This window comes from Mus caroli, unplaced genomic scaffold (assembly GCF_978045245.1).
Source record: "Mus caroli unplaced genomic scaffold, Mus_caroli_1 scaffold_6, whole genome shotgun sequence".
Lineage (NCBI taxonomy): Eukaryota > Metazoa > Chordata > Mammalia > Rodentia > Muridae > Mus > Mus caroli.
The window spans coordinates 52,283,493-52,301,608 of record NW_028227261.1 but is presented as its reverse complement, the minus strand read 5'-3'; the positions used below and the strand labels follow the sequence as shown (position 1 = coordinate 52,301,608).

Sequence of the window (18,116 nt, the reverse complement as noted above, 5' to 3'; positions counted from 1 at the left end):
AAGTAACTACCTTACTGGGTTTAAAAAAGGGGGAGGGGAGAAAAGCACCGGGGTAGCTAGGGCGCAGGGTCGGCTGACACTCGCCAGCTACCCACAACACCCGCCACAGGATCTTAAGACTGCTGGTGAGTGGAACACAGCTTCTGCTCCAGTCCAATCACGTGGGACATGAGACTGCTTTGGTTGGGGAGGCAGAAATCCGGCCTACGTAGGGCCACAAGCCTCTTCCGATCAGAAAAGTACCAGGGTAGCTAACCAGGGTAGCTAGGGCGCAGGGTCGGCTGACACTCGCCAGCTACCCACAACACCCGCCACAGGATCTTAAGACTTCTGGAGAGTGGAACACAGCTTCTGCTCCAATCCAATTGCGCACGGGACCTGAGACTGCATTAGTTAGGGAAGCAGAAAACCGGCCTGAGTAGGACCACAGGCCTCTTCCGGCTGGACCAGCACCGGGGTACTGCCAGCTACCCACGACCCCCACCACAGGATTTTGAGACTGCTGGTGAGTGGAACACAGCTTCTGCTCCAATCTTTAAACAGTGACAATGACAACAACTAACCCCAGAGATTACCAGATGGCGAAAGGTAAACGTAATAATCTTACTAACAGAAACCAAGACCACTCACCATCATCAGAACCCAGCACTCCCACTTCGCCCAGTCCAGGGCACCCCAACACACCGGAAAAGCTAGACACGGATCTAAAAGCATATCTCATGATGATGGTAGAGGACTTCAAGAAGGACTTTAATAACACACTTAAAGAAATACAAAGGAACACTGGTAAACAGGTAGAAGACAGTAAAGAGGAAGCACAAAAATCCCTTAAAGAATTGCAGGAGAACACTGCTAAAGAGTTACAAATCCTTAAAGAAAAACAGGATAACCTAATCAAACAGGTAGAAGTCCTTAATGAAAAACAGGAAAACACATCCAAACAGATGATGGAAATGAACAAAACCATACTAGACCTAAAAAGGGAAGTAGACACAATAAAGAAAACCCAAAATGAGGCAACACTGGAGATAGAAACCCTAGGAAAGAAATCTGGAACCAAAGATACCAGCATCAGCAACAGAATACAAGAGATGGAAGAGAGAATCTCAGGTGCAGAAGATTCCATAGAGAACTTCGGCACAACAATCAAGGAAAATGTAAAATGCAAAAAGATCCTAACTCAAAACATCCAAGAAATACAGGACACAATGAGAAGACCAAACCTACGGATAATAGGAGTGGATGAGAATGAAGATTTTCAACTCAAAGGACCAGCAAACATCTTCAACAAAATTATAGAAGAAAACTTCCCAAATCTAAAGAAAGAGATGCCCATGAACATACAAGAAGCCTACAGAACTCCAAATAGACTGGACCAGAAAAGAAACACCTCCCGACACATAATAATCAGAACAACAAATGCTCTAAATAAAGATAGAATACTAAAAGCAGTAAGAGAAAAAGGCCAAATAACATATAAAGGCAAGCCTATCAGAATTACACCAGATTTTTCACCAGAGACTATGAAAGCCAGAAGATCCTGGACGGATGTTATACAGACACTAAAAGAACACAAATTCCAGCCCAGGCTACTATACCCAGCCAAACTCTCAATTAACATAGATGGAGAAACCAAAGTATTCCACGACAAAACCAAATTCACACATTATCTCTCCACGAATCCAGCCCTTCAAAGGATAATGACAGAAAAAAACCAATACAAGGACAGGAACCACGCCCTAGAAACAACAAGAAGGTAATCCCTCAACAAACCTAAAAGAAGACAGCCACAAGAACAGAATGCCAACTTTAACAACAAAAAATAACAGGAAACAACAATTACTTTTCCTTAATATCTCTTAATATCAATGGACTCAACTCCCCGATAAAAAGACATAGACTAACAAACTGGCTACACAAACAAGACCCAACATTTTGCTGCTTACAGGAAACTCATCTCAGAGAAAAAGATAGACACTACCTCAGAATGAAAGGCTGGAAAACAATTTTCCAAGCAAATGGTATGAAGAAACAAGCTGGAGTAGCCATTCTAATATCTGATAAGATTGACTTCCAACCTAAAGTCATTAAAAAAGACAGGGAGGGACACTTCATACTCATCAAAGGTAAAATCCTCCAAGAGGAACTATCAATCCTGAATATCTATGCTCCAAATACAAAGGCAGCCACATTCATTAAAGAAACTTTAGTAAATCTCAAAGCACACATTGTACCTCATACAATAATAGTGGGAGACTTCAACACACCACTTTCACCAATGGACAGATCATGGAAACAGAAACTAAACAGGGACACAGAGAAACTAAGAGAAATTATGAATCAAATGGATCTGGCAGATATCTACAGAACATTCTATCCTAAAACAAAAGGATATACCTTCTTCTCAGCACCTCATGGTACCTTCTCCAAAACTGACCACATAATTGGTCACAAAACAGGCCTCAACAGATACAAAAATATTGAAATTGTCCCATGCATCCTATCAGATCACCATGGACTAAGGCTGATCTTCAATAACAAAATAAATAATAGAAAGCCAACCTTCACGTGGAAACTGAACAACACTCTTCTCAATGATACCTTGGTCAAGGAAGGAATAAAGAAAGAAATTAAGGACTTTTTAGAGTTCAATGAAAATGAAGCCACAACATACCCAAACTTATGGGACGCAATGAAAGCATTTCTAAGAGGAAAACTCATAGCTCTGAGTGCCTCCAAAAGGAAACTAGAGAGAGTACACATTAGCAGCTTGACAACATACCTAAAAGCACTAGAACAAAAGGAAGCAAATTCACCCAAGAGGAGTAGATGGCAGGAAATAATCAAACTCAGGGGCGAAATCAACCAAGTGGAAACAAGAAAAACTATTCAAAGAATCAACCAATCAAGGAGCTGGTTCTTTGAGAAAATCAACAAGATAGATAAACCCTTAGCCAGACTCACTAGAGGGCACAGGGAAAGCATCCTAATTAACAAAATCAGAAATGAAAAAGGAGACATAACAACAGATCCTGAAGACATCCAAAACACCATCAGATCCTTCTACCAAAGGCTATACTCAACAAAACTGGAGAACCTGGATGAAATGGAGAAGTTCCTAGACAGATACCAGGTACCAAAGTTGAATCAAGATCAGGTTAATGATCTAAACAGCCCTATATCCCCCAAAGAAATAGAAGCAGTCATTAATAGTCTCCCAACTAAAAAAAGCCCAGGACCAGATGGGTTTAGTGCAGAGTTCTATCAGACCTTCAAAGAAGATCTAATCCCAGTTCTTCACAAACTATTCCACAAAATAGAAACAGAAGGTACTCTACCCAACTCATTCTATGAAGCCACAATTACTCTGATACCTAAACCACAAAAAGACCCAACAAAGATAGAAAACTTCAGACCAATATCCCTTATGAATATTGATGCAAAAATCCTCAATAAAGTTCTTGCTAACCGAATCCAAGAACACATCAAAACAATCATCCATCCTGACCAAGTAGGTTTCATCCCAGGGATGCAGGGATGGTTCAATATACGGAAATCCATCAACGTAATCCAGTATATAAACAAACTCAAAGACAAAAACCACATGGTCATCTCGTTAGATGCGGAAAAAGCATTTGACAAGATCCAACACCCATTCATGATAAAAGTCTTGGAAAGATCAGGAATTCAAGGCCCATACCTAAACATGATAAAAGCAATCTACAGCAAACCAGTAGCCAACATCAAAGTAAATGGTCAGATGCTTGAAGCAATCCCTCTAAAATCAGGGACTAGACAAGGCTGTCCACTTTCTCCATACCTATTCAACATTGTACTTGAAGTCCTAGCCAGAGCAATTCGACAACAAAAGGAGATCAAAGGGATACAAATTGGAAAAGATGAAGTCAAAATATCACTTTTTGCAGATGATATGATAGTATATATAAGTGACCCTAAAAATTCCACCAGAGAACTCCTAAGCCTGATAAACAGCTTCGGTGAAGTAGCTGGATATAAAATTAACTCAAACAAATCAATGGCCTTTCTCTACACAAAGAATAAACAGGCTGAGAAAGAAATTAGGGAAACAACACCCTTCTCAATAGTCACAAATAATATAAAATATCTTGGCGTGACTCTAACTAAGGAAGTGAAAGATCTGTATAATAAAAACTTCAAGTCTCTGAAGAAAGAAATTATAGAAGATCTCAGAAGATGGAAAGATCTCCCATGCTCATGGATTGGCAGGATCAACATTGTAAAAATGGCTATCTTGCCAAAAGCAATCTACAGATTCAATGCAATCCCCATCAAAATTCCAAATCAATTCTTCAACGAATTAGAAAGTGCAATCTGCAAATTCATCTGGAATAACAAAAAACCTAGGATAGCAAAAACTCTTCTCAAGGATAAAAGAACCTCTGGTGGAATCACCATGCCGGACCTAAAGCTCTACTACAGAGCAATTGTGATAAAAACTGCATGGTACTGGTATAGTGACAGACAAATAGACCAATGGAATAGAATTGAAGACCCAGAAATGAACCCACACACCTACGGTCACTTGATCTTCGACAAGGGAGCTAAAACCATCCAGTGGAAGAAAGACAGCATTTTCAACAAATGGTGCTGGCACAACTGGTTGTTAACATGTAGAAGAATGCGAATCGATCCATTCCTATCTCCTTGTACTAAGGTCAAGTCTAAGTGGATCAAGGAACTTCACATAAAACCAGAGACACTGAAACTTATAGAGGAGAAAGTGGGGAAAAGCCTTGAAGATATGGGCACAGGGGAAAAATTCCTGAATAGAACAGTAATGGCTTGTGCTGTAAGATCGAGAATTGACAAGTGGGACCTCATGAAACTACAAAGCTTCTGCAAGGCTAAAGACACCATCAATAAGACAAAAAAACCACCAACAGATTGGGAAAGGATCTTCACCTATCCTAAATCAGATAAGGGACTAATATCCAATATATATAAAGAACTCAAGAAGGTGGACTCCAGAAAGTCAAATAACCCCATTAAAAAATGGGGCTCAGAACTGAACAAAGAATTCTCACCTGAGGAATACCGAATGGCAGAGAAGCACCTGAAAAAATGTTCAACATCCTTAATCATCAGGGAAATGCAAATCAAAACAACCCAGAGATTCCACCTCACACCAGTCAGAATGGCTAAGATCAAAAATTCAGGTGACAGCAGATGCTGGCGAGGATGTGGAGAAAGAGGAACACTCCTCCATTGTTGGTGGGATTGCAAGCTTGTACAACCACTCTGGAAATCAGTCTGGCGGTTCCTCAGAAAATTGGACATAGTACTACTGGAGGATCCAGCAATACCTCTCCTGGGCATATATCCAGAAGATGTCCCAACCGGTAAAAAGGACACATGCTCCACTATGTTCATAGCAGCCCTATTTATAATAGCCAGAAGCTGGAAAGAACCCAGATGTCCCTCAACAGAGGAATGGATATAGAAATTATGGTACATTTACACAATGGAGTACTACTCAGCTATTAAAAAGAATGAATTTATGAAATTCCTAGCCAAATGGATGGACCTGGAGGGCATCATCTTGAGTGAAGTAACACAATCACAAAAGAACTCACACAATATGTATTCACTGATAAGTGGATATTAGCCCAAAACTTAGGATACCCAAGATATAAGATACAATTTGATAAACGCATGAAACTCAAGAAGAATGAAGACCAAAGTGTGGACACTGTGCACCTTCTTAGAATTGGGAACAAAACACCCAGGGAAGGAGTTACAGAGACAAAGTTCGTAGCTGTGATGAAAGGATGGACCATTTAGAGACTGCCGTATCCAGGGATCCATCCCATAATCAGCTTCTAAACGCTGACACCATTGCATACACTAGCAAGATTTTGCTGAAAGGACCCAAATATAGCTGTCTCTTGTGAGACGATGCCGGGGCCTAGCAAACACAGGAGTGGATGTTCACAGTCAGCTATTGGATGTATCACAGGGCTCCCAATGGAGAAGCTAGAGAAAGTACCCAAGGAGCTAAAGGGATCTGCAACCCTATTGTTGGAACAACATGATGTACTAACCAGAACCCTGGAGCTCTTGTCTCTAGCTGCATATGTATCGAAAGATGACCTAGTCGGCCATCAATGGAAAGAGAGGCCCATTGGACTTGCAAACTTTATATGTCCCAATATAGGGGAATGCCAGGGCCAAAAGAATGGGAATGGGTGGGTAGGGAAGCAGGGGGCTCTATGGGGGACTTTTGGGATAGCATTGGAAATGTAATTGAGGAAAATATGTAATAAAAATATTAAAAATTAAAAAAAAGGGGGGGAGGGGCATTTCCTACACACTGGTTCCTGAGTGCCAATCACACCATAGATAGATCATTTGTTCCCTGATGGCTACCTCTGTGACTGCTCCTCATGCCACTCACTCCAGGCCTCTTACACAGAAGTTAAGTAAGTATCTGACTTGATTTATGGTAAAAGCCTGCTGGGGCTATTGGACAGAAATCAGGTCAAGTTAGGAAAGCAATCCTAGGAAATGGCCTACAGTAGATCGTTTGTTACTGACATATCACCATAAACAATGTAAAAGAACGCTGTTTTAACTTGACAGGCAAAGCTTAGTGGGTTGAGCAAAAAACTAAAGCAGTTGATGAAGCTGTCTCTGACATCAAGGATAGAGGGGAACCTTCCCGTTGACCTGCTCTCCTGTGCCTCCTGGCTCCTTAGCCTTCCTGGCCCTGAGCAGCTTTCCACTTTCCGACTGTTTCTGCTCCTCTGTGTAGCTGGCTGCTGTTATAAATGGGCTCTGACTTACACAGCTTCCTTTGCTGCTCAGATGCTGAGCTAACTTCTATATGCCCGGCTGCAGATGCCGTATTTCATGTGAGGCCAATATGAGTTATTATGAACAATAGGAAAGAATAGGAATCAGATATGGGTACTTTGTATTCTAGTATGAGAACATATTCATACTTGCTATCATGCATTAAAAGCAGCGCAGCCAGGCACACTGCTCATGCTTTGTTTGTTCTGAGTTAACCTTTAATGTAGATATAGCCCGGGTGATGACTCAGGAAAAATGCAGGACTTGGAAGCCTTAGGTGTACGTAAGCTTCACACTACAGAGAGAGCTGATAATGACGGGAAGGTGCAGGGAGTGATAAGAAAAGTACTAACATCATGAATCTCAGGGACAGGCTGGCTCCCCAACCCGAAGCTCAAGACAAAACTTTGAAGTGATTAATAGCCTCTGTCCACATTCCCTAGACAATACACCAGCAGGAGACGGCTTGAGGCAGATTCCCTGTTGCTTCCAATATTGCTGATTCTCTACATAAAATGAACTTTCAAGATTCAAGTCCTTGCTCTTTGGTTTCTATGGTGACAGATGTGCAGTCTCTGGTGTTCTGGTTAGACGTTCCACAGCCATTCACTGCCCACTTCTGTGTTTGACCAAACATCCTTGGAAAAACTTTTCTGAATGTGTTAACTTAGCCAACCACCAGATTCCACCGTTCCCAAAGGAAGGAAGTTACCAGATAACATGTGAAAACCCTAGCTGAGATTCCCTCACTTGCCCACTTAACAATCCTAGCAAGAGTCAGAAAACGACTTAGTTTACAACTTTGTTTTGTTGCTTAGGTGTGATAACGTCAAATTTTTTGACATTGGAGCATGCTATTTGGGGCAATCTAAGTCCATGTTCTTAAGCCATGGTAACTCATATTTGGGTAAAAATTAAACTGTTTATTTATTTTTTTTGAATGAGAGGTGCGTTTGGTGTTAACAGTCCCAAAAGCTTAAAGTGGAGAGTTTTAAAAAGGAGGGAATGATCAATGACCTGAGTCTAGAGAAGAAGAAAATGGAAATGAAAAATGTTGTTTGGATTGAGCTAGCACCAGGCCTCTGGCAACCCTGATCAGTGTATTTTAAGGAGAATTGCAAGGGAGGGAGCCTGATTGGAGTGAGTTGCTATTTAAGCAGGAATGAAGAGAGCAAAGGCCACATGTATAAAGAAAGGCCAAGTGCATTTTTAGAAAACTTACAGAGCATGACACAGATGTAAGGCAATATGGGGCAGAGTGTAGACAGAAGCTTTCGTCAAGGAGGCTGGTGACACCGTAATCACCTGGTTGAATATGACAGAAAACCAGAAGTAACAGACAATGCTCATATCCTCAGAGCATCTATGAAATGTGGGATCTCCCACCACGGAGTCCTAACATTTCTAATCCTGTAACTATGTTTCTATTAAAGAAATGATTCATAATTGACTCTTATTTTAAAAATTCAAGGGAAGTCTTAGGGTTGAGTTAAAAGGAAAGTTGCCATCTCCTTCCAGATGAAGAAACTCACTCTGTGGTGGGTGTATCTCCTCACTCTGTGGTGGGTGTATCTCCTCACTCTGTGGTGGGTGTATCTCCTCACTCTGTGGTGGGTGTATCTCCTCACTCTGTGGTGGGTGTATCTCCTCACTCTGTGGTGGGTGTATCTCCTCACTCTGTGGTGGGTGTATCTCCTCACTCTGTGGTGGGTGTATCTCCTCACTCTGTGGTGGGTGTATCTCCTCACTCTGTGGTGGGTGTATCTCCTCACTCTGTGGTGGGTGTATCTCCTCACTCTGTGGTGGGTGTATCTCCTCACTCTGTGGTGGGTGTATCTCCTCACTCTGTGGTGGGTGTATCTCCTCACTCTGTGGTGGATGTATCTCCTCTAGGTGTGACTTGACCATTGGCCATCACGACTCAGCAAGTGCTGTGGTGACACATGGGAAATCTTGACCTCTGCGTGTAAGGAAATAAGGACAATACAATGAGGGGTGTGCCTATGGCAGAAAGCTATTACCGGTCCTTCCTAGGAGAGGGCAGAGTCACTGGGCTCTCTGGTGAGATTCCAGTCACCACTCTCACCCCTCCTCCCATCTCTGTCCCAAGATGTGTGTGGTCTGGGAAAAAGGGATCCCAGTAAATACAGAAGGTGGGAAGGTTGACAGGGTTAGGGCTCTTCAATCCTGTAGCTGATGGAAGAGGGGCTTCCTGGGAGTATCCTGGCAATAGTCACCATGCTCCTATAGGTAACCTCTCACCCATGTACATCTGTAGAAATAATCCAAGTGAATTTTTGATTCATCAAGCTAGACTTGGATAAAATCTTTCTTCTTGGTCTGTTAGTGCCCTATCTGGCTGGGTTGAGTTTCTATTCCTTCATGTTTCCCCAGGAAAGAAATGAAAAAACCCTATCAATGTAAAAATATATTCATAAAAATGTGTTGTGAATCAGGTGTGACAGTGTATGTTTGGAGTCTCAGTTACCTGAGAAGATGAGCCAGAGGGATCTCCTGAAGCCACGAGTTCAAGTTCAGTCTGGGCAATAAAATAAGATTACATCTAAATATAGTGTGTCTGTGTCTGTGTGTGTCTGTGTGTGTGTGTGTGTGTGTGTGTGTGTGTGTGTCTGAGTGTGTGTGTGTTGAGGATGTATACAGTGAATTATAAAAAATTATTTGTTATGCAAATTATCTCAACAGAAATAAAAATATTGTTAAGATACCAGAAGGAGGGAGTGATTAATTAGTAAATCACTACCTAATAGCACTCATTCATTAATAAAAGAAGTAATTATACCACACAGAGCATTACCCATTAATTTACTTTCTTCATAGTTTGTCATTGTTCCAAGAATAGGTGGTCTTAAATCTGACTCTTCAAGATCACTTCTGGAGTTAGGCTTAGATTTGAAAGACACAGACCTGGAAGAAATGAAAATTGTGCTAAATCAAAATAATCAGAAAATTTACAAAACAGATTTAAAATACAAATTTGGAGAAATATAAACACTCCTGCTTTGCAGATTGAAGGCAGAAGACTGAGACTGACTAGAGAAGCCTGAAGTGTTGCTGATGGTCAGCGGGGCAGTGCTGCCAGGGTAGGAACCCATGCACATGGGACGCCAGTATTCACACGCTGACCAGAACACACATCATCACACATGTCTTCAAGATATTTGGGACAGATGTGAGTGGAAAGTGGTGATGGATGGACTCGGGGACAGTTCATCTAGCAGGGAGGATGACGGCATCTATGTAGTACATGGGCAACTTTACTGTAACTCATTTTTCTAGGTATTGCAACTGTCCCAGCAGGAGCAAAGATAGTCTAAGGAGGAAAACTTGTACTACAGTCCTTGAAATGATGGACTCCAAAAAAAAAAAAAAAAAAACCAAAACTGAAATTTCTCAAAAAATCCCACACTGAGCAAAGGAGAGGGCTGAAGTCTAGCACCAGCCAGAGGAAGAACAGGTTTCTGAGAAAGAGACGTCACCCAGTGCTGGGAGATTGTCAGTCCACCTTCGGGGATCTCTGGCGATGAGGCAGAAAGGATGGGCATGACCACACGTTGAGCACGGTTGCTTAGCAATGTACACCTCTTGCCCTCTATTTAAACTGAAACCCCATGTCAGGACCCTGAAAGTGTGTGTGTGTGTGTGTGTGTGTGTGTGTGTGTGTGTGTGTGTTGGGAAGAACTGCCCCTGGACCTAACTTATTTATTTGTTTTCCCACTTAGTGTGGCCACAGTGAGTAACTCTGCTTTCTCAACCTTTTATTGTAATTTCTTTGTATGATGTATTATGGATGGGTGGCCAAGCCTAACTTGTTAAGGTTGCTGGGACCAAGTTCTGACCCTAATAACCCTGGTAACAATATGGTAGTTGATTTAGGTGCCAGTTGACTGGATACAGGATTACCTAAAGAACTGGCAAATAATTATTTCTGGATAGGTCTGTAGAGTGTTTCTAGACCAGGTAGGTGCAGGAATTACTGGAGTGAAGGGGATCTCTCTGCAGATGGGTGAGCACCATCCGACCCTTCGGGAGTCTAACAAGAACAAACTCAGCTTCTGCTCTCCTCTGAGGAACACACTCGCTCTGCCTGTTCTTGGATACCAGGATTCTAGATTCTTTGACCTCTCCAAGACAAAAGTTCTCCCACCTTCCCTCAGGCTCTCAGGTCTTCAACTTCAGAGTGAAAATTGGATCACTAACTTCCCTTATGTGCTACTGTGGGGATGGTTTTTCTGAGAAATGCTGTTTAGAGCTTGCCTTTACAGCTCAAACTCTCACCCATCCTGTGACCAAGTGAATGTGTGATTTGAGACCCTTTATAACAATGTAACTCATCCTGTTACATACTCAACCTGTGCAAAACTGATCAACCATAAAAGGAAGACCCAAAGCACTGCAACTGCTCTTCCTAAGCTCTGGACTCGCCCAGAGCATCACGAATGTTGCTCTTCTTTTATCACCATTTAAGGCCTTGACTCAGAACAGGGTATATGTGTAAGATGCGGTGTCAGACCCAAGACCACTTACTGAAGCAAGAGAGTATTGAAAGCAATGTCTCGGCCTCCTCCAAATGTTGAAAACAACACGTGGCTATAGACTGGTAGTATTTGATAGTATCTGCTCTTGTCTTTGCGTGTTCTTTCGAGTCAATGGGTAAATGACACCAAGGGTTCCGTTCTTTTATGTGGTGACATGGCATCACACCAGCTTCCCAAGGTTTCCAGCCTGCAGAAGGCCTATCTGGGGCTCCCCAGTCTCAACAATTCCATGAACCAATTCTCCTAGTTAGACCCCTCTTAACTCTCTCTTTTACCCACAAGTATCTCACAATTTCTGAGATGTGCCCCACTTAGTCAGTGTGGAGTTAAGATCTATTTATACAGTATTGATTTTTGTGTTAGTTCTCTATGACTAGAAAAGAAAGAAATAAAAAAGAAAAGTTTTTTTTTTCCCATAGCATTGGAAGTTTCAGTCCATGACTTACTGACTGAATTACTTTTGGCCCTATAACAAAGCAGTTTATCATAGTAGGATTGTGTATCAGAATAAAACTGCTCACAGCAAGATCCCATAGTCCACGTCAGAGATTAACTCAGGAGTGTTACAATGAGTTTGATTATAGCTTGGGCTACAGTGAGAATTCACACTGAAAGCTGGGGCTGGGTGATACTTTCTCAGGCAGGTCTCAGTGACCTAAGGCCCTCTCCAAAGGCCCTTCTTTCAGAGGGTTCTATTATCTTCTAATATTTCTTCTCTGGCAACCAAGATTAACTTTACCTCTATCTGCAAACTTTCAGTGCAGCTGGCTTGGGAGTATAAAATGGAGGCAAATTTAATCTAAGTCAGAAAGGCCGAAAAGCACTTATTTTGAAGATTTTTACCTCAAACTCTTGGTGAACCTGTCTCTGGCTTCCAAATGCTCAGATTATAGGTACCTGCCTCTATACCAGTTCACAAACTCCCTTTTCTTAACTTACAATCCCATAATGGAAACATTTTGATGTTTTGTTAAATCTCATATAACAAAAGTCCGAGAGAGTGTTATTTGTACCACAGTCAGAATGCAGACAAGGAGAGCAATGGTTCACACAGTGTGTAACTTTAGATTCGGACCTGCTTGTCCACCTGACTTCTACCTGCCTTTGCAAGACTAATACACAGGACTCTAAAACAACCGTAACACGCCCCAGTTTTTCTCACTGTAACCCCCATTATCCCTAACCTCCTTGTTCTCACTTAAGTGTAAAGTGCCACAGTTGCACTGTACTTGGGCACCAAGCTCAAGGGCGCAGTCATTATGCTGGACATGATTTCAATAAAACCCACAAAACTCCTGGGTCTGAGTGATAGCTCAGTGGCTAAGAGTATATGCTGCTTTCCTAAAGGACACTGGTTCGGTTCCTGGAACCCCCAGCAGGTGGCTCACCACTGTTTTAAATTCCATCTCATGTCCTCTTTTGGCTTCTGTGCTTATCTGTACTCATATGGACACAAACCCCTCCACAGGTACATGTGTGTAGTTGTGTAGTCAAAAATACAATGAAAAGTTTTAAAATTCAAGAACACAAAAGGAAAACGGAGTGCTGACCCTAATCCACCTTCTGCCTCTTGTGTGTGTGACCTTGGGCGCATTACTGAATATCATCGGGATACACTGTTTCCATGACTTCATTCATTAATTTCTCTCACTGAGTAAATGAAAAGGTTTACAACTTCCACACATCATCTAACTGATGCCGATGCTACCCTGCTGCACATTTGGACTCTCCTCTGCATCTCTGATGGCAGTGACTCATTATGGCATGGCATGTCCAGCTATACCAGCCCCAAATAGGCAGGCACTGTCTCTGAGCTACACCCCCAGTTCAAAGTCTCTTCCTAAGAAACTGAGAAAGATTTTAGGCAAATTTAAAAAAAAAAGTAAAATTCTAAATTTTTATATAAAATTTAACATTAAATGAGAGTAGTAGAATTGATTTTAAGAAAAGTCTTTTTTCTTTTCATTTATTCTTTCTCCTTTCTTCCCCTTTCTTTCTTTCTTTCTTTCTTTCTTTCTTTCTTTCTTTCTTTCTTTCTTTCTTTCTTTCCTTTTTGTTTTTTGTTTGTTTATTTTTAGAGGATTTCTCTGTGTAGCCTTTGCTGTTCTGGGACACACTCTTACAGACAGGTCTTTAACTCACAGAGATTGGCCTGTCTGCTTTCTCCTGAGTGCTGGGATTAAAGGTGTATGCCACCACCTCCTAACTCAAAAAGTCTTTCTTTAAAAATTAGAATTGTAATTATCATTAACACTAGCAAAATATTGTAATATCTATTTTCCAAATGGCAATATTCAGAATATTAATCTAGTAAATTTTAACCCACAAATATGTCATAAGATATTGCTGCTTCTTTTTTGTTTTGAGACAGGGTCTCATTTGTAGTTCTGGCTGGATTGAGCCTTGCTTTGTGTACTAAGTTGATCTCAAACTCACAGATATCCCTTGCCTCTACCTTCTGAGTACTGGGATTAAAGGCATACACCACTACGCTGGACTAGTTTAAATTTCTTATATTATCAAACAACCTAAAGTAAATACAATGCTTTACATCTTTCAGGTAAGTTATAATAGTTACCTTTTTGGGTTCCTAAGATCATGTGGTTTATTTTTTATGATCTTAGATGCAGATGGGGTAATTGTGTCTCCAAATTGCACATGAAGGTCAAACAGCAGGGGTGTAATCAAAGGCTTTTTTCTTTGTCGGCGGTGACGATCGGTATTCTACAGTGAAGTCAAAATGAAAAAGTAAGTGCTCTTTCTACAGGCAGATTCTGTCTATTAAGGACAAAAATGAATCATTCTCCCCCTCTCTCTAAACACACCACACACACACACACACACACACCACACACACCACACACACTACACACACAGAGACACACACACAGAGACACACAGACACACAGACACACATACAGACACACAGACACACAGACACACACACACACACACACACACACACACACAGAGAGAGAGAGAGAGAGAGAGAGAGAGAGAGAGAGAGAGAGAGAGAGAAAGTAAGGTATAGTTTGGATTTAAAATTAAAGACCAAAAAAACATTATGAATTAAAATTTGAAAAGAATATTGTCCCTTGACTGTGTGACATTTTCCCATCTATATATGACTCCTTCCTCATCTATTTAATAAAGACTATAAGCTGATAACCATTCAGGAGCCCTTCTAACTTTTTTTTTTTTTAATTTAAGGACAGACCTATATATAGTTGCTGGAGAGTCATTTCCTCTGAACAGAAACCTTCCTGGAGAGGGAAGGTCATAAGACAGGAAGTTCATAAAACGTATAAGACTTACAAAGTTGAGAAAGTTAAAGATTTCCAAGGTCCCTCCCAAAGTTATAGAAGTTGCAACCTAACCAACTGATGGGAAGGAGGGGGTTCTTTCACAGAGCCACGTGTAAGTTGGGAGGGGGCCTCAGAGATGCAGATTTTATGATTTGTCACCTATGCTGGGGTAGATGGTTTGGTGATGTAGCTGCCTCTGAGTTGTTTGTGCTCTCATAACTAACCCCAGTAAACTCATTGGTTCACTAGGTTTTTTTGATCTGTTGTTGATGCTGCATTGGAGGTGAACAGATGTTTGTTTGTGTCTCCCTGGAAAGAGTCATATAATTTGCATCTGGGCAGAAATCAACAGAATCAAATGTGATCTGGGGAGGTGTGAGGCAGTGGACAGTGAGAGGAAGCCTGGTAAGGCTGAGCTAGGGCTTGAAGCCCTGGAGATCCAGAAGGGATGGATGGTAGGATACCAACTCCAGGTCCCTGTCATGTAGCCACAGTCTCGTATAGAGAGAATTGTGTCCATCAGTCATGTAGGGGCAGCACCCACAAGTCCCTCCTCATGTAGCTATGGCATCTTAGGCCAAGCCAATAGGAAGCACCTGCTGTCAGACTCAACTCATCCCAAAGCTATAAGATCCTATCCAGAAGGAATAGACGTGTGTGAGAATTACTCTGTTTTCTATGGGCATCTGTCATGGGAGCTGTAACACTACCTTGGGAAGAGAATGCTCTCTCGAAGCTTTTGACACCAGAAGCTCCCCATATACTGTGCTTACTTGCTAGCCAGCCCTTCCCTGGCTCAGCTTGGCTTGGTTCAGCTTGGTTCAGCACAGCCAGTGCAGCATCCTCAGAACAACAGCAGCTGCTGGGGCATTTGGCAGCAGCAGCAGCAGCGGCAGCAGCAGTGGGGCGTACCCTTTCCCCTTGGCTTGAACCCTCTCACCAGGCTAGGCCAGAGATCTCTGTGGCTAGCTTCCTGTACACAGACCATCAGGGAGGGGCAGCTATGTGCTCCTTTGTGGTGGATAATAAGACAGGCTACTGTGATTGATCCATCTGAGGGTGAAGTATATTTTGCAGACAATCCTGACACGACTTTTACTGTGCTTCCATTCTCTCCTGCTATGGACAAGGCAACCAAGACTGAGCCACCTTAGAGTTCAGCATCCTTGTAAGATATACCAGAGTTAAGATAGCCAACCTTCCTCTATGTAGAATGTGGTGGCATTCCTTCTGGATGGCTGAAGTCTATGACATGAGAGAGGAGATGCTCTTTAACTAGCTAATGGACCAGATGATCTATCACATTCCCTGAATATGATAGTAAGCAGGCTATGGCATTAATTGCATGGTCTTTGCTATAGGTGATAAGACATTGTACTGAGGTTCATCTGTCTGCCCAGAAAGAGCTTAACCATAAAAGGAAGGAAAGAATTCCCATAAGAAAAAGACATGCAGATGCAAACCTCTACTTTAGCCTCTGATTTGGAAGAAAGAATGAAGTAAAAACATGAGACATAGATGTTGACCTGGTATTTCTCACAGTCCGGAGGATTCTGCAGGAGCACTGTGGAGCTGGATCTGTTAAAGATCCCTTCTTGAGAACCAAAAATTTAGAACTTAGGAAGAAAGTTTAGAGAGTGAGAAGCAAGTGATGTAAAAGTGACAGAAGAGAAGAAGTCTGAGTGTTATCACAGATGAAGGAAAAGCCACAGTTCAGCATGCAGATAGGACCCTAATAGGCATAGTGTAGGAAACTGCCACAAGCAGGGATACTCAGTATTTGAACAACATCAACTGGGAGCGACCTCTAGATATGGAGAAGAGCCTCTCACTGATGATACTGAGTGTTGGGATAATCTTCCTGTGTGCTGTGTAAAGGCTGTCTTTGTATTATTTGTTGATTGCAGTACCAGCGGAGAGCTGAGTACTGTTGGGATTTTGGTATTGTTATTTTTGTAAAGCATCACCAGTATCAGTGTTTCATAAACATTTTTCTCCTTCAACTTCTAATTGGTTTAAAAAAGAGTGGATGGGCCAGGCAGTGGTGGCACATGCCTTTAATTCCAGCACTTGAGAGGCAGAGGCAGGTAGATTTCTGAGTTCAAGGTCAACCTGATCTACAAAGTGAGTTCCAGGACAGCAAGGGCTATATAGAGAAACCTTGTCTCAAAAAACAAACAAACAAACTATTGCCCACGCTTTTGTTCCCCCTGGTAAGAACACGCTCAGGGCAACCGGAATCTTCTGCGGCACAAGCTTTATTGCTTACCCCTTCAGGAGCCAGTGGAGAAGAGAGCGCCAGAGAGAGAGAGAGAGATAGAGAGATCCCTCGAATGGCGGAAACCCGTCCCTTTTATGGAGGACTGTCCTCCGCCTCGGACGTGTCGCTCCCTGATTGGCTGCAGCCCATCGGCCGGAGTTGTCGTCACGGGGAAGGCAGAGCACATGGGGTGGGAAACTACCCCGGCGCCATCTTGTAATGGCGAATGTGAGGGCGGCTCCTTACAACAAACAAACAGAAAAACAAACAAACAAACAAGAGCTGATGGCCTATGGCAGAGCAGGAGAGGGAGGCAGGACATCCAGGCAGAGATAGGAACTCAGGGGAAAAAATAGCAAGTGGCATTCGCTAGCTGGAAACAGGTTGGAAGGATGAGGTGCCAGGACTAATTGTGTGTGAGAGATGTAGTGGACCATGTGACAAAGGTAGATTAGCATAAATGGGTTAAGTAAGTGATATGAGCTAATTGGGTAAGCTTTATGCCAGCAGCCATCAAGGAGAATCAAAGAACTAGCAGGTGATCTTCCTGAGGTGTTTCTGTCATGAACTGTTAAAGTTATTGACAGATTTGCTTTTCTAGGCAAGGCCGAGAAGATTATATTTTAGGAAAGATTCCTACTATTAATATGCTTTTCTTGTTATTATATATATAGTACAATGCCCACCCTTCTGAACAGACCTCTGCAGAACAATGAAGATGGACTGTTTTGTAGTGATGCTCTATAGACAAATAGATGATTTCTTAATTCTTGATGATTCTATAAGAATTCCTAAAATTATATCTGTGATTATTAAGCTCTTTTATTATAGGACTGCTATTAAGTCTTCTCTGATAATCAAAACTGCAATGAGAACTCAAGTGTCATCAACTAATTGCTTCTGAGAAAGCAAGCAGGCATCTACAACTTAAAGCACATTCCAAGATGTTGTAAAACAATTTGCCAAAGGTCATAAAAAGGGAACTAAGGACAGAAGATAAAATACTGACTGGGTTTATCAATACAAAACTTCACGAATAACTTAGTCACAAAAATTAAGGTTTTTAACTTTCAATGAACCTGTTGAACTAGTAACAGATAATGAATGTTTAGCTAGATAATTACTCTTAATGGATATGCATGTAACATTCTCTGTAGTAAA

General features: G+C 41.9%; 1 protein-coding gene across 5 annotated transcripts in view; it reads right to left on the bottom strand.

The window, feature by feature from the left end:
• CUNH1orf141 (chromosome unknown C1orf141 homolog) overlaps nt 1-18,116 on the bottom strand; it is a 67,289-nt gene that overhangs the window by 40,024 nt on the left and 9,149 nt on the right. For all 5 annotated transcript variants that reach the window (XM_021160293.2, XM_021160294.1, XM_085839135.1 and 2 more), the window contains 2 exons: nt 13,969-14,114; nt 9,650-9,759 (listed from right to left, as the gene is read on the bottom strand). In XM_021160293.2, the coding sequence (XP_021015952.1) occupies nt 9,650-9,759; nt 13,969-14,114 (256 nt within the window). The remainder of the gene's footprint in view (nt 1-9,649; nt 9,760-13,968; nt 14,115-18,116) is intronic.